Source organism: Camelina sativa, chromosome 17 (assembly GCF_000633955.1).
Source record: "Camelina sativa cultivar DH55 chromosome 17, Cs, whole genome shotgun sequence".
Classification (NCBI taxonomy): domain Eukaryota; kingdom Viridiplantae; phylum Streptophyta; class Magnoliopsida; order Brassicales; family Brassicaceae; genus Camelina; species Camelina sativa.
Window position 1 is genome coordinate 16731801 of NC_025701.1, and position 22587 is coordinate 16754387.

General features: G+C 36.1%; 1 protein-coding gene, 1 long non-coding RNA gene and 2 pseudogenes across 2 annotated transcripts; 1 reads left to right on the forward strand and 3 right to left on the reverse strand.

Annotated features, from left to right (window-relative positions):
- On the reverse strand, nt 2797-4809 carry LOC104757434 (annotated as a pseudogene).
- Nucleotides 4604-5587, forward strand: LOC104757433 (annotated as a pseudogene).
- LOC104757435 lies at nt 6818-7541 on the reverse strand. Its single transcript, XR_762428.2, has 2 exons — nt 7312-7541; nt 6818-7079 (listed from the first exon to the last, which is right to left on the reverse strand). It is a non-coding gene; the product is annotated as an uncharacterized LOC104757435 (long non-coding RNA).
- LOC104757436 (indole glucosinolate O-methyltransferase 1-like) lies at nt 19636-20970 on the reverse strand. The gene is made up of 3 exons (XM_019239295.1): nt 20337-20970; nt 19913-20219; nt 19636-19782 (listed from the first exon to the last, which is right to left on the reverse strand). The coding sequence occupies exons 1-3, from the start codon at nt 20813-20815 to the stop codon at nt 19663-19665; spliced, it is 906 nt and encodes a 301-aa protein (XP_019094840.1). The 5' UTR covers nt 20816-20970; the 3' UTR covers nt 19636-19662.

Sequence of the window (22587 nt, forward strand, 5' to 3'; positions counted from 1 at the left end):
GATAGCGTTTTTCTCTGGTTAACAATGTGCATATTTGTTGTAGTGCCGTTTCCAGCTCTTGTGAAAGGAAATGTGGAGGAATCAATATCTCGTATCCATTTAGAATCAGAATAGGTTTCTATCTTGAGCAGTCATACAAAATTGAATATGTTAAGTCTACCTTTATTCTAGGGAAGGTCGTACGTCCCTTTTCTTTCCATAGTCGGCAAGGAAGTTGTGAATGTTTTTTTTAGAAATTCTCTTCTTCCTTCTTCTTCTTTCCCCCAAATTTTGTTTCCTCATTAATTTTTGTCTTCTGGTTTTAATTGTTAATTGCTACTGCATAATCCCTTCTGTTTTTTTGGATATTGATAGCAAAACGTGACTTTGAGGAACATGATTTGTAGGCAGCAAATGAGCCATATGGAAGAAAAAGATTGGTGTTTGTTCTTAAGGAGAAAACATATCTTTTTTATTTGTTCCTAGAGGAGAAGGAGGCATGTAAGATCCCTCATACAAAATGCCGTATGTTACAATTTACAAAAGCCTGTAAGTGTTTTTGATTTGTAAAATAATTCTTTGAAAATATCATTTGTAGAGGTGTGATTTATAAATTGGATTTCTAGTGTAAAAATGTATCCAAAGTCTCTCAAAATCTCCCAAAATCATTAGTATGTGATTTTAAAGAAAAAGAAAGTTATGTTTTCAATAACAGTTGATTTTATATGATTTTAAATAATTATTGTTTGAATAACAAGCAATTTTAAGTGATTTTGAGTGATTTTATAAAAATGTCATTTTCAATAACAGGTGATTTAGAAAGGGATTTTAAATTTCCAAGTTGAATAACATGTGATTTCAAAAAAAAAATTAAAATCCATCAAAATCATGGTTTGAATACACCCCCCTTAGAATTTTGATAGATTTTAGGGAAGTTGATATGATTTATGGTAAATTTTTTTGTAATCCTTCAGAATCCTAAAACTTAATAAAATCCAAATCCACAAACTGTTTTGAATAACAGTGGATTTTAAAGTAGATTTTTTAATCATCAGTTCAATAACAATGGATTTTAATGTACTTTTAAAAATCTATGATTGAATAACATAGAATTTGTAAATTTTACATAAATCACTTAAAATGTCAAATTAAATATTATATTATTATTACATTAAAATAAATTTAAATTAATTTAAAGAAACAAATGTCATAGGAATATTGTATGGTGATGGAAATAGTCTCTTTTTGATTTTGTCTTCCATATCATCTCTTTATGACACCAAACGAATGGTTTTGGAATCTCATCATAAGTGATTTTTTTGCCTCGAGTACCTTGTGTATTGAATATAATCCAATCCGTGAATTTATTTTTTGTAGTCGTCGAAGGAATCATACCATCATTCTCAGGACCATCCTCATTGTAGTATTATTTAGGTATAACCTGTTTGGTAATTAATGATACATGGAATTATTTGCAATTCTCAAATAATTAAATAATCTAAATAAAATTCAAGCTAAAGATAAAAATTAAAACAGTTTCGTTTATACATACCCTAAAATCAAATTCATGGATATGAACGATCATAGTGTTCCTGCAAATATGACAATCCAAGTATAAATAAAATTATTATTAAATCAACTATAAATGAAAATACAATCGATATATGCATTCTGATTATATAAAATAATACCTGATATTATTTAGAAACAAATTTCTTGATTGATTCTTCTGCTCCATGATACCTACGTCAAATAGTTCTTATTATTATATATTATTATATATGAAACTATTTACTTAATTCTTTTTTTTTTTGATATTCCATTAGTATGGTTATTTGGGTACAATAACATTAAAAAGTATTCAAAAAAAACATTGTCCAATAACTTTTGGTTTAATTTTGGTTATCGATAATCATATCCAAACCGATCCGAAATCCGAATTATCCGAACCGAAACCAATCCAAATTTTATAAATACCCAAATGGATGTTAGAGTCAATATCCAAAAATCCAAAATCCGAAAGTCCGGACCGAATCCGATCGATATCCGAACTTCCAGGCCTAAAGGTGATCCTAAATAATTTACTGATTTAGAAGTAATGTGCAATAGACCAGAAACTAAAGCCATCAATATTATTTGGTTTTTGAAGTAGTTTTTGTTTTAATTTTTGCAATAATCTGTTTTGTTGTCATGCCACTCGTGATTTTGAAAGAAAAAACAAGTTTTCCTATAAAAAAAAGAATATAGTTTCCGAGTGTTTTTAACAACTTCAAAGAAAAATGAAAATCCATATTTTTTTGGGGTTTTCCCTATAAAACTATGGATCACTTTTCTGTTTTCTACTTTTTTGTCAAAGAAAAATATAATACATCAACATAAACCCAAAACAAAATAAACTTCCATTCAAGTTTTTTAAAAACAATATATATATTCTACAAACTCAAAATCAAAGAAATCAAAATTTTTTTAAAAAACCATTTTAAAACTACAACCATTAATGGCCTAAATGAATTTGGTTTACACCAATTTTTCTCATATGAAACCACTAAAAGTCATAAGTCGCATGCATGTCTTTTATAAGAATTAAGCATATGCTATTTGGACTTTTTTTTGTTTTTGGTAAGAATATGCTATTTGGACTTTGGAGTTCTAATTTTTAGCATTTTGATTTTATTGAAAAAAGTATCGGACATTTTGTTTTAAAGGACCGCTCATATAATTCTGTGTATTCAGTACTTTTTTGGTAGAAGACTTGGGGTATTTGAGGAGTTTTAAAATTATAAGTGGAGTGGATTAACTCTATAGAGCTCATTAAAATGTATAAATCCTTATACAGTAACTGTAAAACGCTATTACGAGAGAAACACTCTCAAATCATATAAAATGTTGATAATTATTTCTAACAATGAACAGAGAAAAAGAACTCGACTAGACTACAATTGGAAATGGAAGCCATCTAATCTCTACGAACTCACAACTGGATAAATTTAACAGTGGTAAATACTCATAAACCATAAAAGACAGGATTGAAGTAGACAATTTTGGAGCTCGTTGGCCACAAATTTTTTGGTTTAACATGAATGTTTTTTTCTTAACCTGGTGGCCATTTCATCTGTCGGCCTCCGAGGACGTGCAGATGAAGATGGTAAACAGATTGGCCTGGATGAGAGGAAGTTAATTCAGTTAAGTGTATGACGATGAGGATGATAATGATGTTTGATTGGATGGAAAAGAAAAGACTTACAGGCTTCAACACCGTTGTTGATAACCACACGGAACCCGTCCAGGATGCCTTCTTTCTCTGCAACAATCTTTGACGCGTGTAGAAGTTGGCCAAGAACATCGACGTGTCTTGGTTCAGCCTGCGATAGCGTTTTAGGGATTAGATAAATTCTGGTAAAATCTTTATCTGTTCCACCAAATGAAAAGCTTAATACTCTTTTTCACATGATTTTTTCACTTGTTCCTCGTGTTATCGGTCTACTACGAACACAGGCAGGCAAAAGATAAAGCAGCATTTTCATATATTGATCAGAAACACTCGCATAATACTAGTCATTACTCGTTACAGAACACAATCATATTGTCCTCAAGATGAGATCTCCAAGAGCACATTAAACATCATTTAAATGTTGAAATCTAAAAGAGACTCACATTGCCAAGCATGGTCAAGCCATCTCTAAACTTGGGGATAACCAAAACATGAACAGGAGCCTGTGGATTTATGTCTCTGAATGCCTAAACGTTCTCATCTTCATAGACAATGTCTGATGGAATCTCTTTCGCTATAATCATGTCAAATCTAAAAACCACAAAATATGAAGATAGGATAATTTCAACTCCACAATTTCATAATTCGGATGTAAAAATCTCAATGCGACGTGAACGACAAAATCAAAAATTAAGAGAAACCATACATGGTCGGAGCTCTGGTGTCAGCAAGAGAAGCTGCAGCTTTCGCAGCGGCCTCTTCATTATGAGCAGCACGAGTAGAGCAAATGAATCTACACAATCGATTAAACCAAAATCAGCTCAAATTCCAATAATCCACATAACACATAACACAAAAAAATCTCACCTAGAGGAACGAGTATGAGGTGTTATCTTTGCGAATAAGAAAGCTCTCAGAACCAAAGAAAACTGAATGATCCGTATTAATCAAAGGAGTTACAGGAAAAGGAATATATAGTAGACTAACAACTTAGCTCTACCTCCTAAAAAACCTGCAACTTATTCAACTACTCCGTTAACAACGGAAGACACAACCCTACGACTTGACCACTTCAAACTTAACATAAAAATACTTAAGACTCGATAAAACATCTTTTACTTCATAAGGAAGAACCCTAATCAATTCCCCAGTGGAGTAGCAAATTCTCGAAGCCGCTCTCACAGACTGAACAACCTTCCCTGCCGTAGAGAAGTTCCTGAAAGCACGAACAACCTCAACGCTATTTGCAAATTCAACATCACACCACCATCAATTCGAGAGAGAGAGGTAAAGAGTTTTACCGAAGCAGCAGCATAGAAGAGGAAGTGACAGCCATTGAAGAAGCTCTGCTGCTTCGTTAACCGTTTCGATCAGACCTTTTCTTCTGAACATTTTTCGAACAAACGACGTCGTTTTAAAAAGTTGTGAGCAAACGACAGCTTATTGAAACTTTATATTTCGTTCACAAATTAGAGATTGAGAGAAGGAAGGAAGGAGACAAACAATGGCGAATTTGATGATGAGATTACCAATTGGCTCAAGGAGCTTCTCCGTTTCAGCTTCTTCATCCAACAACGGTAACGATCAAACTCACTAATCCATATTAGACAGTAGTTTATTAAAAATCTAAGCTTGAGCTAAACCTGAGTCTCTGTGTTTTTTTTTTTAAATTTGATTATCAGGATCGCCGCCGGTGATCAGAGGATCAAGCGGCGGTGGTGTAGGTACGATGATAGTGGAATTACCGTTGGAGAAGATACGGAGACCGTTGATGAGAACTAGATCCAATGATCAGAACAAAGTGAAGGAGCTTATGGATAGTATCAGTGTAATCGGTACTTCAAGTTCCGGTTAAGTTACTCGGTTTATCCAATTTCTGATTTCAAATTCTTGCTTCGATTCGTGATTCAATATAATTGATGAATATAATATTTTTCTTCGTTTTGTGAACAGATTGATGTGATTGAAGTTGATGGAACTTACTATGGTGATTGTTCTTAAATTTTATTGATTCTTTCTGATTTCTCTGTAATCAAATTAAGCCTTTTAGACTCGATTGTTGCAGGGTTCTCGGGTTGTCATAGGTACGAGGCGCATCAGAAGCTAGGCCTTCCGACTATACGTTGCAAAATCCGCAAAGGAACCAAGGTAACAATTGTTGTGTACCCTTTTTTTTTCCTATGTCAGAATTCAGATTTGATTTACAATAGATCTTCTTTGGTTGCGACAGGCATCATCTTCGCTGAGAGAATGTCTACTTTTGTAGTATATTTGTATGGTAAGGGGTAGTCGAGAGAGTGTGAATGAAAGTGTTGTGGTTATCTTTTAATTAAAATAAGAACTCTGTACAATCTCTGTGATAGATTTGGTAATCTAAGTATAAAGTATTAAGGACTAGATGAAAAGGTTTCAAAATGATACATTGTTGAGAACAAATTAGGAAGGTCTTAGAAAAAGAAAAAGATAAATAAAGTTGAAGAAACACAGTTTATGAAGTTAGTTTTTGCTGATTTTTCGCGGGAGCCGGGAGGCATTGTAGTGGAGGTACCGCTTCCTTCAAACTAAGTCTGAAACAATGTCAAATCTAGTGATGGACGAGAAGATGATCAGTACGAGGAAGCAGAGTTTCAGCGCCGTTCAGTACGAATCATATTTTGTTCGGTTGCTGTCAACAATCATGTATCAAACGGACAGAGGCACCAACGCATAGCCCAATTGTTGTTGCCATTTTTGCATACAACGACTACTTCTTCACCAATTCACGTAGCCATAACTCAGGGAAAACGATCAAATCAACACTTATGGGTTGACGTAGAAGCTCTTTCAAAGACATAAATGACTTTACTTCGCCATATCCCCTTCGCAATACTATTTCAACACATTCTCACAATACCAAATTAGATATTATCTACTTGATACGACTGTTAATATTTACGTATTGGATGTTTTTAACTTGAAATCTTTGTTTGACTTTAAGATTTTCAGCTTTGATCTTTTTATTATGATTGTGTTTTTCGTTTACTAAAGTTTTGAGTTTTTAATGTGCAACTATTATGTAATTAAAAGAATAAAAAACGTTTGTGTTTGTTTTTACTTTTTAGTTACCAACTTTGGAAATTGGAATAATAATAAATTTAGTATAGTTCTCAATCTCATAAGTATAAATTGCTAGGTGGCAGATGCTTATTGACGGACACATATATGATCACGTCGTTGATTTGGTTTGGTTAACGAATCTTATTCACAAACTAATTGTCACACCAAAAAAAGACGAGTGGGGGATTATTTTTTTCGTCACACTTAATAAAGTCTAATTATCTTTTCTGATTTCAATCATGGGAGACATTAAAACATAATCACGTTTCAATGGACCCAATTATTAAATTATTTACGTCAATTATAACAAGAAAAACAAGAAAAACAATTAATGGAGTTATCATAGACTCATAGTCATAGCATTCTACTTGTTTTTTTTTTCTTTTTCTTTTTTGGGTTTTTGTAGTTTCTTATGAAGAAAATTGATGCACACATTTATATTATGAAGATACATATCACCTTTTAGTCTCTTACTAATGCCTTCGTTTAAAAATTAAAACTAACATATCTTACTCGTGTCAGAGTAATATGGATTTTAAATTTTCCAATATTGTTTCTAAGAAAAAAAATGCATGTGTGAATTTTATGCTACTATATATTTACGTACGTACAACTGGAAATGTTCAATTGATATAGTATGTAAAACACAAAACAAAAGACAGTAGAGATGACAAGAGACAACACATTACACAAGACAACTCCATCTTCCAACCAATCTTGTCATGCCCAACGTCCATTTATTACTACTTGTTAGCACATCCATTGCAATGATCCTTTTGTTGTATGTTGTGTTCTGTTTTAATAGAATGAAGCATATGTTTGTCCAAAAAAAAATATTATGAACTTACTTTCGGTGACTAAAAAAAAAAGAACTTACTTTCATGACGATGGCATCTCCTTTTGGAATTTCCTTAAACATATTATAAACTTTAGATTTCTATATTCATGAAATCTATCCCAAAGATCATCTAGATTTTAATTTAATTCAACCATAAACACTTTCATAGAGAAGAAGAAACACTAACCTTGATCCATTGCTTGGTTATGCTTGATGATGGATCCAAGTCTTCAAATTGATTTTCTCCTTCCTTTGACCTTTCTCTCTTATGATTCCTTTGATGGACAAGGAATCCACACTCTTCTCTTTCTATGTTTTCTTTTGTTGTTCTTTTGTTTTGTTACGACATATTAAAATGATGTTCGCTCACTTCTTATATGTGACCAAAAGTCACTAGTGAACCATCACTTACTTAACAGCCACTTAATAACATATGTATAATGACCTTTCATGTAATTAATATAATACTGCAGATTAATTACACATTATCATATATATACGAATAACATAGAAAGATATTAACTATATATATTGGTAAGGAAGGAGGGTTATCAATACACCCAATTCTAATCATTAATCGAAACTGATCCATCACGGTGTCGTCTTATATATTAGAATTCATAAACGTTTTTATGAACTTGAACTTTACAATTAAACCGAATGACACATAGGCCACATAGAATATAAATATTCTTACATTCTCCCACTTGGCTTCTGTGTCAACTTGATGGTTCAATAACTTTAATGCGCGCTTTTATATCAAGATCATTTGATCTTTATTGAAACAACTCTTCTCGTTTTTTTTCTATCATACAATATAATTCACTAGTAGTCCCATACCCACTAGCATCCTAGCAACAATCAACAACAGCGGATAACCAAGAAAACAATTCCATTAATCCAATAAGAATTCCAACAATAATAATCCAATAACCAATAATGCAATAATCCAGACCAACAATGAAATAACAAAGTTCCAACATCCTACAATGTTCTACCAACTCAATACTAGCAACCTAACAATCGATAGACCACAATCAATCAAGCCTCTAGAACATCCTCCTCCTCATCGCTTTTGATTCCACGATCACACTTTGCCTTTACCTGCACACCACAAACAACAATTAAGATGCGTAAGTATTATCACATATACTTAGTGAGGCCGTCCTCCCATCTACTAGTTTATACACACAAGCATATGAGACCCTCATGTTTAAGCAAGCAAACAAAACACAAGCAATACATCAAACCAAGAAAACAAGTCTCGGATAAGACTAGTGTCGACCGATGCTACACAATAAGGTGTCGATCGATGCCTCTTCTGCAGACACGATCTGCGTGAACACGAACGTCGAACTTCCATTTCAATCCACCTCGAAACCGTCTCAAACTCACCCAAACACCTCAGGAATCTCTGGTAATCACGAAAACAACGAACCCAAGCAAGCAAACACCACAAACAACAAAGAAACACCCAAACAAAAGAGATCTCATGCTTAGATCAACCATGGTCAAGCACTCACCTCAAATACAGGAAGATTGGATTGAGAAATCGATGGAAACAACACCTCCAGGAGCTTCTCTTTCGTTCCCAGCAACAGCTATCCCTTCTATAGCCACAGATCTCTCCAAAACACCAAGAACAAGCCCATAAACTCACAGAAACGTTTTCTCTCCTTTTTCTCTCTTTTTTCACTCAACGGCGACAACAAAACTCTCCCAAAACCCTTAATTCGTCGTTTAGTCACTTATAAATACGATTTAGGGATTCTAATTGAACCAAACCAAACCAAACAGCAATTAAAACAAACCCGACCAAACCGAAACACGTGGTGTCGATCGATACACCAAGGGTGTCGATCGACATCCACACCAAAACCACAACATTTAGTTCGCGGATGTTACAATTCTCCCCCACCAATAAGCATTCGTCCTCGAATCCCGCAACACCGTCCATCCGTCAAGGACCTCCATGCCACCATCAACACGACCCGCACGTCCTCCGACCGGACTAATCACCGTCAGCCAAGGTTTCTCGTGCACTGTCACAACAGCCCGCACACCTCTGACTGAACCATGAGGTCTCCCTCTAGCCAATATACTCACATCAAAGACACTATTTGCTCACAACTCAGTGCTACCCCCGTCCGTGGTCGCAACCAACGAATCATGCTGGCTCGCTATCAGGCCAACCGCCTTAAGCTACGGCATCCAGGAAGTCACTCACACACACTCCCCCCCGCTCTCGGGTCACAACCCTCGAGACATACCGGCTCACTGCCGAGCCGCGGCTCACAGCTACGGTATCCAGGGAGTCTCAAATATCCCGCTCTGGGGTCGTCACCCTCGAGCGCGCTCTCGGATCATCATCCGAAGCATCATACCACTCCCACTCTCTGGCCACAAAGTCCATCGAGCTATCGGTATCACATGAGTTAGGCCCACACGGCCTTGAGCAAAAACAAATCTGATGCCATCGAGTAGGGCTGGGCATTCGGGTAACCCGTTTGGGTTCGGGTATTACCCATTCGGGTTCGGGTAAACGGGTTTAAGAAATTAGAACCCATTGAGTATTTTTAGATATATGGGTTCGGTTCGGTTTGGGTACTATCGGGTTTGGGTCGGTTTGGGTTACAAATTTTAGAATCCGATTATTACCTGAACTACCGGGTACCCAATCTACCGGGTACCCGAACTACCGGGTACCCGAAAAAATATAATTAAAATTAAATAAATTTAGTTAAAGTTTGACTTATGTGATAAAATATTTTAGATATTTTGATTATTTTTGATATTTAGGTATAAAACTAAATGAAATATTCAAAATTATAATCATAAGTTTAGGGTAATTGCATTATATTAATAATAAATATTATAAATATATTTATATGTTTGGGTTTATTGGGTACCCAAATGGGTACCGGATATTACCCGACCCTAACCCGAACCCATGGGTATTAGAAAATAGAACCCAATAGGGTTTTATAGGTAAATCTGAACCCAACCCGAACCCGGTTTTTCGGATCGGGTTCCGGGTTGGGTATTCGGGTACGGTTTTTATGCTCAGGCATCGAGTATCTCCCGGCTAGATCGACATCAACACTTCCCACAAAAATTCTCTTTTTAGAAACTTTCTAAATCTGGAAACCTCCTTTTGTGGAAATTTTCTATTTATGGAAACTTCCAAAAATAGAACCCGAGCTATTTCTCTTGTTCCCATGACAACAACAGTCAAACATAAAGAAAAATACTCATTTCATTAATCTCAAAAATGTCATAATCGTTACAACCTCAACGAAAATACAACAGAAGAAAAAGATACAACAATCCAAGTCATCCACTTGCATTCCGAGCACCACCTCATCTTGGTACTTAGTCGCACAACCAACCACCCCTAAGCAACCAAGTATCAAGAGAGATGGGCTGGAATACTCCGTACCCGCTCCAGCCACGGACTACAACTTGGACCCGGCTAGACAAGCTAAAGTCGCGGCATGCTTCTCGAACTACTTCTTAAACCTTGCCTTCATCCTCGCCTCGGGCTCCCAAGTCTGCTCCTTTACCCCATCACAGTCCCACAGGACTCTCATCAAAGAAATCTTTTTCTTCCGAAGTTCCTTGACTCTCCTCCCGAGTACCCTCAACGGTCTCGCCTCCAAAGTCATACTGGGCTGAAGATCCTCAGGAATCTTAGGCAACAACCGATCACCCTCGTAAAGACACTTCCTCAGCATCGACACATGAAATACTTTGTGGAACGCACGCATAACCTCAGGCAACTCCAGCCGGTATGCCACTTGTCCCACCCGCTCAACCACTCTGAACGGACCCATGTACCTCGGACTCAACTTAGTCTCTGACAATGACCTGTTCGGGCCCCATAACATGGCCATCTTGAGGTACACTCTATCACCAACCTGAAACTCAAGATCCTTCCTCCTCTTATCAGCATAGCTCTTCTGCCGATCCTGAGCCTCCTTCATGTTCAGCCTTAGAACCCGAATCTTCTCCAAGGTCTCCTGAACAAAATCCGCACCATATATGCTCCTCTCCCCCACCTGAGTCCAACATAATGGTGTACGACACGGCCTCCCATACAAAGCCTCATAAGTAGCCATCCCAATACTAGCCTGGTAGCAGGTGTTGTAAGCAAACTCCACCAAGCTCAAATGATCTGCCCAATGACCACCCCAGTCCAACACGCACATCCTCAGCAAATCCTCTAAAATCTAGATCGTCCTCTCTGACTGACCATCCGTCTGAGGATGGTAGGCTGTACTCATATGCACCTTCGTGCCCATCTCTGCCTGAAACTCCTTCCAGAACACCGAGGTGAACTTGGAATCTCTATCAGACACAATACTAGCAGGCACACCATGCAATCTGACTCTCTCCCTCACGTACTTCTTGGCCAAAACCGCTGCTCCATCAGTTTTCTTGATGGCCAGAAAATCCGCAGACTTAGTCAAACGGTCCACAATGACCCAAATTGCATCAAACGTCCTCGACACAGGCAAACCCACCACGAAGTCCATCGTGATCAAATCCCACTTCTACTCTGGAATGGGCAAACTCTGTAATAATCCACCCGGAACCTGATGCTCCGCCTTCACTAGTTGGCAAGTGTCACACTTTGCCACCCAGTCAGCTACGTCCTTCGACCGATGCTACACAATAAGGTGTCGATCGATGCCTCTTCTGCAGACACGATCTGCGCGAACACGAACGTCGAACTTCCGTTTTAATCCACCTCGAAACCGTCTCAAACTCACCCAAACACCTCAGGAATCTCTGGTAATCACGAAAACAACGAACGCAAGCAAGCAAACAACACAAACAACAAAGAAACACCCAAACAAAAGAGATCTCATGCTTAGATCAACCATGGTTAAGAACTCACCTCAAATACAGGAAGATTGGAGTGAGAAATCGATGGAAACAACACCTCCAGGAGCTTCTCCTTCGTTCCCAGCAACAACTATTCCTTCTATAGCCACAGATCTCTCCAAAACACCAAGAACAAGCCCAGAAACTCACATAAACTTTTTCTCTCCTTTTTCTCTCTTTTCTCACTCAACGGCGACAACAAAACTCTCCTAAAACCCTTTAATTCGTCGTTTAGTCACTTATAAATACGATTTAGGGATTATAATTGAACCAAACCAAACCAAACAGCAATTAAAACAAACCCTACCAAACCGAAACACGTGGTGTTGATCGATACACCAAGGGTGTCGATCGACACCCACACCAAAACCACAACATTTGGTTCGCGGATTTTACATTTATTTACCATAATAAAATCAGAACTGATCGAATCATGGTGGTCACAAGTTATTGAACGACATGCTCCCTTCCATGTATCACAAACCAATTTCCAATTTTATATTATTCTTTTATATTGAGAAGAATCTTCATTCTCAAAATACTTATGTTATCTACAAACCATAAATGTGTACACATTCTTTAATGATAACATGTTTAATAAAACAGAAACATAACTTTACGTGAATTCATAGTGTCTCATACATAATAAGCATCCTATAATCAAAACAGCAAGGTCTTATCGATAACACCCATATGCTCTACATGGCCAATGAACACATTGGGTGGTAATCCCTTAGTTAGCGGATCTGCAACCATTATATCCATCCTTATATGCTAAAAAGACACTCTGCGTTTCCGCACTTCTTCTTTGACAGACAAGTACTTTATCTCCATGTGTTTAGCACCTTTCGAGTACTTGTCATTCTTTGAAAAGAAGACAGCTGCGGAATTATCACAGTAAATTCCCAGCGGCTTCTCTATGTTGTCGACAATCTGAAGCCCTGAGATAAAGTTCCACAGCCACAATGAATAAACTGTGGCCTTAAAGCATGCCACAAATTCGGCCTCCATAGTGGAAGAAGCAATGACAGACTGCTTTCCACTTTTCCACGATATTGCTCCTCCAGCTAACAAGAACAAATATCCAAACGTCGATTTCCTACTACCAACGCATCCGGCATAGTCTGAATCTGAATATCCAATGACCTCGAGGTCATCAGATCTCCTGTATGTAAGCATGAACTCTTTGGTGCCTTGCAAGTACCTGATAACCTTCTTTGCAGCCTTCCAGTGATCCATTCCGGGATTACTTTGATATCGACCCAACATACCAACAGCAAAACTGATATCTGGTCGAGTACATGTCTGAACATAGTTCAAACTCCCAACCACTGATGCATAAGGAATTCTTTCCATTTCTTTACGTTCCAATTCATTTCTTGGACATTTCATTTTACTGAACTTGTCCCCTTTCTGAATTGGAATTTTACCAGCAGAGCATTCACTCATTCTATATCTCTCTAAGACCTTATTGATATATCCTTTCTTAGACAAACTTAGCAATCCTTGTGATCTATCTCGAATTATTTCTATTCCGATCACATAAGATGCCTCACCCATATCTTTCATTGCAAAGTTCTTAGATAGATATTTCTTTATATCATGTAGCATACCCATGTCATTTGCAGCAAGCAAAATATCATCAACATATAAGACTAAAATCACAAACTTGCTCCCACTGACCTTTATGTAGATGCATCGGTCAACGATAACTTCTACAAACCCATATGACGTAATGGTATCATTAAATTTCAAATACCATTGTCTGGAAGCTTGTTTAAGACCATATATTGATTTTTTCAGCTTACACACCAGATGTTCATTTCCTGTGGTCACAAACCCTTNTAACCTTCTTTGCAGCCTTCCAGTGATCCATTCCGGGATTACTTTGATATCGACCCAACATACCAACAGCAAAACTGATATCTGGTCGAGTACATGTCTGAACATAGTTCAAACTCCCAACCACTGATGCATAAGGAATTCTTTCCATTTCTTTACGTTCCAATTCATTTCTTGGACATTTCATTTTACTGAACTTGTCCCCTTTCTGAATTGGAATTTTACCAGCAGAGCATTCACTCATTCTATATCTCTCTAAGACCTTATTGATATATCCTTTCTTAGACAAACTTAGCAATCCTTGTGATCTATCTCGAATTATTTCTATTCCGATCACATAAGATGCCTCACCCATATCTTTCATTGCAAAGTTCTTAGATAGATATTTCTTTATATCATGTAGCATACCCATGTCATTTGCAGCAAGCAAAATATCATCAACATATAAGACTAAAATCACAAACTTGCTCCCACTGACCTTTATGTAGATGCATCGGTCAACGATAACTTCTACAAACCCATATGACGTATTGGTATCATTAAATTTCAAATACCATTGTCTGGAAGCTTGTTTAAGACCATATATTGATTTTTTCAGCTTACACACCAGATGTTCATTTCCTGTGGTCACAAACCCTTCAGGTTGATCCATGTATACTTCTTCCTCAAGCTCTCCATTCAGAAAGGCGGTTTACACATCCATTTGGTGAAGTTCCAGATCATAATGAGCCACCAAAGCCAAAACAATTCTAAGAGAATCCTTTTTTGAAACTGGAGAGAAGGTCTCTTTATAGTCAATGCCATCTTTTTGGGTGAAACCTTTAGCAACAAGACGAGCCTTGTATCTTTCAATGTTACCTTTCGAGTCGCGTTTAGTCTTAAAGACCCATTTAGAACCAACGGTTTTGAAACCGTTTGGCAACTCTACTAAGTCCCAAACATTATTATCACCCATAGATTTTTTTTCTTCTTACGCGGCAATAGACCATTTTTCAGAATTGTCACTTTCCATGGCTTTTCGGAATGTGTTCGGGTCTTCGTTAATGCTTAAGTCACATTCACTTTCAACAGCATAAACCACATAGTCATTTGAAATGGCAGATCTCTGGTTCCTTCCAGATCGCCTTAATGGTTCTTGTGGTACACCATTTTCTTCATGAACAGCGACAGGTTCATTAATTGCCCCTTCATCTACTGGGATTGGTACATCATCATGTTGTTCTATTGCTTCATTTGACTGTACTGAAACAATAGGAACAACAACCTTAGGTGTGACAAAAGGTGAAGGAACTTCAACCTGAATTTCTTGAATGTCCACCTTTCTTGGTTCACCACTCCCACTAGTTTGACCATTTTCAATGAACCTAGCATTTCCCGTTTCAACTATTCTCGTACTATGCTTAGGACAGTAAAATACATACCCCTTTGATTTTTCTGGATAGCCAATGAAGAATCCACTGACGGTCCTCGAATCAAGTTTTTTTTCATGTGGATTATATGGCTTTACTTCTGCTGGACATCCCCAAACACGTAAATGTCTTAAGCTAGGTTTCCTTCCTGTCCACAGTTCAAAATAAGTCTTAGGAACTGCCTTGCTAGGAACCCGGTTTAAGACATACGTTGCAGTCTTTAATGCATATGTCCACAATGAAAGGGGTAAAGAACTATTACTATCATGCTCCTAACCATTTCCATTAAAGTACGAATCCGCCTTTCAGCTACACCATTCTGCTGAGGAGTACCAGACATTGTATACTATGCACAAATGCCTCTACTCTCAAGTAGCTTCGCAAATGGACCAGGACATTGTCCATTTTCTGTGAATTTTCCATAAAACTCACCACCTCTATTAGATCTCACTACTTTCACTTTCTATCTAATTGCCTTTCCACCTCATTAATGAATATCTCTAGGATATTCACGGACTGAGATTTTTCATGCAGCAGATAAGTATAACCATAACGTGACTAATCATCAATGAAGGTGATAAAGTATTTTTCACCGCTCCAAGATGGAGCATCAAACGGACCACATATATCGGTGTGAATTAACTCAAGAACTTGAGTACTTCTTTTGGCTGGTTTCTTTGTAATGTGTTTAGTCTGCTTTCTTTTCATGCACTCTATACACACATTTAGATCACTAAAATCCAAGTGAGGAAGAATTTCATTCTTTACCAACCTCATAATTCTTTCCTTGGAAATGTGACCTAGTCTTTGATGCCACAAGAAAGCTGAACTTTCATCAGATGCACTACGCTTAATGCCTTGACTTTCAATATTAAACAAAGATTCATAAAACTTTATGTCAAGATTGAAACGATAAAGTGAATCAAACAAAGTACCACTTCCATTAAGGTTATCATTTTGGTACAATGAGAAAACACCATGTCCAATCTTAAAAACAAAACCTAAATTATCCAACCTACTAACTGAAACAAGATTTCTAGCACACTAAGGTACATAGAGACACCCTTCAAGATCTACATGACATCCAGTGTCCAAGATCAACTTATAAGTCCCAATGCCTTCAATTTGTGCCTTCATTCTGTTTCCCATGAACAAAAATTGTTCAGGTCCTCTTATGGGTTGAATCAAACTGAATCCCTGTTTAATATGAGACACATGAGTAGTAGCACGAGTATCTAACCACCAAGTATTTTTAGGAACTTCAACAAAGTTCAATTCAGAGCAAACATAAATATGTTGCGTACCTTTCTTTTCGAACCATGCCTTTCTTTTCGGACAGTCTTTCTTGAAGTGTCCCATTTTCTTGCAAAAGAAACACTTCCTTTCCTTCTGGATTTGACTTTCAGGGCCTTTCATGAAAGCTTTATCCATCATCTTGTCCTTCCTACTTGCTTTTCCTTTATTGCTGCTAGCATTTTCATAGCCCACAAGGTTGACAACATGATCCTTCATTTTCTTAATTCTCCCTTCCTCTTGAACCAACATAGCCTTTAACTCCTTAAAGTTCCATTTATCTTTAATGGTGTTGTAGTTCACCTGGAACTGGCTAAACTCAAAAGATAGAGAGTTCATAATGAATTAGACCAAGAAATTCTCATGAACTTCCATTCCCAAGGTTGACAACCTTGCTGCCAAGTTAGACATGTGGGTCACATGATCATGAATTGGCTGTAACCAGTCAAACTTTTTCGTAGTAAGCTCATTCATGAGACTTCCTACAATTGACTTGTCAGACAAATGAGATTGTGAACACTCCTTAATTTTATCTATGAATTCCCTTGCTTTCTCTGTCTTAGGCATAGATGGCTTAACATTTTCTGCCATCGTCATTCTCATGAGGTTCAGACTCAGCCTGTTAAATCTTTCCCAAATTTCATAACGATATTTTTTCAGTTTCAGAGCTATCTCCTGTAATGGCTGCAGGTTCCTCATATGTTAGTATTGCAGAGTCCAAAGCCATGATACCCAATGCAAACCGGATCTGGTCAGACCATTCACCATAATTCAGTCCATTGAACTTTACGACAGAGTTAGCAGATGCTTACAAGTTTGAAGAAGCTGCAAACATGTAAACATACTTACCTATTAGTGCTTTGACACTTTTATACAGACTCTTAAAACCTACCTTAAATTTAATGCATGAATTTAAATAATGTTTGGGCAATATTTAAACACTTTTGCTGATGCTAAAATTATAATTTTATAATTAATCAAATCACGTATTAATGAAATCAATTTTTTACCTTTGGATATACAAATTATTGCCTATATTAAAAATGATTAATTTTTTTCACATTATTACCTATATTCAGTGATCCACCTTTGGGTGATCTGCAAGAAAATAGATAACAAAATAATTGACCAATAAAAACTTTTATGTCATTTTTTTAGCATCTCGTTAATCATGATCAATTAATAACTCTTTTTAAATTTATCGTCTATATGTAATATAACAAGGCCCCTTTGATGATTAACAAGTAATATACATAGAAACATTAAAATATTTAATTATTTAATGGGTATAAACTGTTTTATATTCTGTTAATATTACGTACATAACAAATTATCCGGTTATTAACATAAACTAAAAATTTTGCAGCGGAAGCAAACTACAAGCCATTATCCTACAAGTCACCACTGTTGATCACGACTTTACGGTGGCGCTAATGGTATTTTCAACATACCATAATCACCGGTTACCGTTTAGCACCATCACAGATCAAAGAACATAATTGATGCAATAACCGTAAGCATAATTATCAATAGTGACCCAGATTCTAATCATGCACAAAATCAACACCGATTTCATAATAATATATTCTAATCAGAATAATAAAATAACCCAGAAACCTCTAATCATGTTTCTACATGCACACACAATATTATTCGAAGTGAATTAAACTGTTATGTTCATTCATGCATGCATGAAACGATTTAGAAGAATATGGCAGTTACTTATACGTACGGTTACGATGGTTCATACACACCAAAAATTCCAGAATTGATTTACGAACCGTTAAGCATTAGATTTTCATGTCGTGCGTTAGATGGTGAACTAAACAAATCTAGATTGCTCTGATACCAAATATAAACTTTAGATTTCTATATTCATGAAATCTATCCCAAAGATCATCTAGATTTTAATTTAATTCAACCATAAACACTTTCATAGAGAAGAAGAAACACTAACCTTGATCCATTGCTTGGTTATGTTTGATGATGGATCCAAGTCTTCAAATTGATTTTCTCTTTCCTTTGACCTTTCTCTCTTATGATTCCTTTGATGGACAAGGAATCCACACTCTTCTCTTTCTATGTTTTCTTTTGTTGTTCTTTTGTTTTGTTACGACATATTAAAATGATGTTCGCTCACTTCTTATATGTGACCAAAAGTCACTAGTGAACCCACGTGACCATTCACGTAACCATCACTTACTTAACAGCCACTTAATAACATATGTAATGACCTTTCATGTAATTAATATAATACTGCAGATTAATTACACATTATCATATATAAACGAATAACATAGAAAGATATTAACTATATATATTGGTAAGGAATGAGGGTTATCAATACACCCAATTCTAATCATTAATTGAAACCAATCCATTACGGTGTCATCTTATATATTAGAATTCATAAACGTTTTTATGAACTTGAACTTTACAATTAAACNGTTACGATGGTTCATACACACCAAAAATTCCAGAATTGATTTACGAACCGTTAAGCATTAGATTTTCATGTCGTGCGTTAGATGGTGAACTAAACAAATCTAGATTGCTCTGATACCAAATATAAACTTTAGATTTCTATATTCATGAAATCTATCCCAAAGATCATCTAGATTTTAATTTAATTCAACCATAAACACTTTCATAGAGAAGAAGAAACACTAACCTTGATCCATTGCTTGGTTATGTTTGATGATGGATCCAAGTCTTCAAATTGATTTTCTCTTTCCTTTGACCTTTCTCTCTTATGATTCCTTTGATGGACAAGGAATCCACACTCTTCTCTTTCTATGTTTTCTTTTGTTGTTCTTTTGTTTTGTTACGACATATTAAAATGATGTTCGCTCACTTCTTATATGTGACCAAAAGTCACTAGTGAACCCACGTGACCATTCACGTAACCATCACTTACTTAACAGCCACTTAATAACATATGTAATGACCTTTCATGTAATTAATATAATACTGCAGATTAATTACACATTATCATATATAAACGAATAACATAGAAAGATATTAACTATATATATTGGTAAGGAATGAGGGTTATCAATACACCCAATTCTAATCATTAATTGAAACCAATCCATTACGGTGTCATCTTATATATTAGAATTCATAAACGTTTTTATGAACTTGAACTTTACAATTAAACCGAATGACACATAGGCCACATAGAATATAAATATTCTTACACATATCTCCTGAAACATGCTCCACTCCTATATATAAAACATTAATATGAGAAAGATAAATTATCTTATATATTAAACAAAATTAAAATAATGGTTATCAGAATTAGCAATTTCAAGTACAATTTGTTGACTTTATGAGTTAGTATATATAGTGTACCTGGATAAAGAGGAGCTTAACCTTGGCTACGTCAAAATTGATGCTCTTAATATGAGGATACTTGGAAGTCACCAAACCTATGACGTGTCCAAATCCTCCTCCAACATCCACTAAAGTGTTTACATCTTCGAATCCCTTGTACACTTCTAGAACTCTATTCATGGTCATGGTGGAAGATTCTGACATTCCCCGGTTAAACATCTCACCGAATCGTTGGTTTGAACCAATATAGTATTCAAAGAGTCGCATGCCATGAGCAGAGGTGAATGCATCTTTTCCTACTAATATCATATCTTTGAGATGTGTCCTGCGATTTTTTTTGCAAATTGGTTTTATTAAAACGGGGTAATATAGTGAAGGGTAATGCAATTCATATAAATAACTAGTTATTTGGCTTGTTTGTGAATAATAAAGTAGAACGTACCAAGTCTTGAAATAGACTTCGCTATTGGCTACCATGACGAGAGATGCAAGAGCACCGGAGCCGCCGCCACGGTTGGAGAAAAACAACATGCAAACCGGTTCAACAGCATAAACTCTCTCGGCTTTTCCGGTTTGACCGCTTCCTCCCGTTTCGACCATACGGCACTTTAGGATTGAGTGACTGACAAGTAAAGCCAGTATACGGTCCAACAATACCGGTGCCTGCGGGTTGGTGGGTTTGGTAGGGAGACGTAGCGCGATCTCTGTAGAAGAGAGCCACACGCCTTCATCTACAGCAGCAATCGTGTCGATGACGCCAAGCTCCAAGGCCGGCGCCGTTTTGAAAACCATAGGGAAGCCCATAGTATACAATATCTTCTCCGCTTGCAAGCTCAATGTTTCTTTGTCAAGTTGTTGCTCTTCTTTGATTAGACCCGATTTAAGGGAGGTGGTTAAGGGATTTTGAAAATGGTTTGACATCGTTGTTGTTTGTTGAAAAGTTGAGAAAAATAGGTAGCAAAAATATAGAGATGGTAAGAGAAAGCTGAAGCAGTCGTTCACACTTGGGGAGAAGCCTTGAAGCTGTGTCCACAAGATTATGCCGAGATATTTATTTGCATTGCGGATTAACAAATATTGACTTATAATGGTGTATCAACATAGTAGAGTCTCCCTTAGCTCTTACTTTATACACTATAATTTAGGAAAAGAATGAGGAGGAATATGATATTCCTCTTCATTCCTCAAATTTTTTACCATTTACAAAGAGTATTATTTCCTCATCATTCCTCTACATTCCTCATAACAATAGAACAAAAATGGTCCTCCTCAAAATTGATGAGGAACAAATGGAACAAAAAAAAAAACAAATATTAAATTCGTTTTTTATTTTAAAATGAATAAAAATTATGTTTATTAATAATATTTCAATCTTATAATGCAATAATATTCATATTTTCACAGTATATTGGCAGAACAATATTTTTGATACAAAATTTCATGTTAAATTATTCTGAATGCTTTATTTGGAAATTGTATGAATAATAAAATAAATTTAAAAGATGTTTATATCGTAAATAAAAAATAATGAATATTTTAAATTATTCTTAAAATTTTATTATAGGTTAAGATTAACTATCAGTATTTAATATGATGTATCTAAAATTTAATTCAAAAAAAATTATTTTTAAATCAAATGTAAAATTTATTTTCTATACATTAAAAGTAGTATTAGTATTTTTATTGATTGTTTATTTAATATTTAATATATTTTAAAAATATTGTTATTGTTTGTTCACCAATTATTATTTTGTTCCTTCTCTACATCTTTTCTTTTCATTCCTTAAAAATTGTTTATTCCGTTCTGCATTGTTCTTTTTGTTCATTTTCCTTTTGTTCCTCTAATGGTTACCAGTAGAAGCCTTGTATAGAGTATAAATACCTCTTGTATGATACACTGGTTCATTAATGAGAAAATGTCCTTTTATCAAAGTTAATATGGTATCAGAGCAAAATCAATTTTCTCATTTTTTCTTCCGCGTAACAAACTTTTTCAATCGCCATTGATGGCGATATTGAGCTTCTCTATCTTCGATTTGAGCTTTTTTTCTCCTTGATTAAGCTTGATCCTGTCTTCTTCTTTGTTCCCGGAGCTCCGATTCTGTTATATTCCGATGAGCGCTTCCAATCTCCAGATTCTCACGTCTTTTGTTGCGAATCTTGTTGCGATCGTCTTAGTTCGGTGTTCTTCGATTGTTACCCGCATCGTATTGGGTTTAATTGCTTTTCTTTCGCTTGATTGAGCTTGGATTGTTGCCTCTTATCGCACAGTCTCATTCCTCCGATCTGAATTATGGCTCCGAATGAGAATCCTTTCTTCTTGCACAGCTTCGATCATGCGGGGATGAGTATTGTCTCTGATCGTCTCTCGTCTGGAGCAGACTTTTATTCTTGGCGAAGGTCAGTTCAAGTAGCTCTTAATTTTAGGAATAAACTTGGATTCATTGATGGAACTCTCAAGAAACCTGCTGATGATCATCGTGATTTTGGTACTTGGTCACGCTGTAATGATATTGTATCCACATGGATTATCAATTCCGTTGATAAGAAGATTGGTGCTAGTTTGTTGTTCATTCCTACCGCCGAAGGCATCTGGAAAAATCTCATGTCTCGCTTTAAACAAGATGATGCACCGCATATCTTTGAGATAGAACAAAAGCTCAATTCTATTCAACAGGGTTCATTGGATGTTA

Coding starts and splice junctions, on each gene's coding strand:
- LOC104757436 (XM_019239295.1), bottom strand. CDS start 20,815: ATGTCAAACCATTTTCAAAATCCCTTAACCACCTCCCTTAAATCGGGT. Junction 20,220..20,336: donor GAAGTCTATTTCAAGACTTG/GTACGTTCTACT, acceptor AAAAAATCGCAG/GACACATCTCAAAGATATGA. Junction 19,783..19,912: donor TTAAGCTCCTCTTTATCCAG/GTACACTATATA, acceptor TTTTATATATAG/GAGTGGAGCATGTTTCAGGA.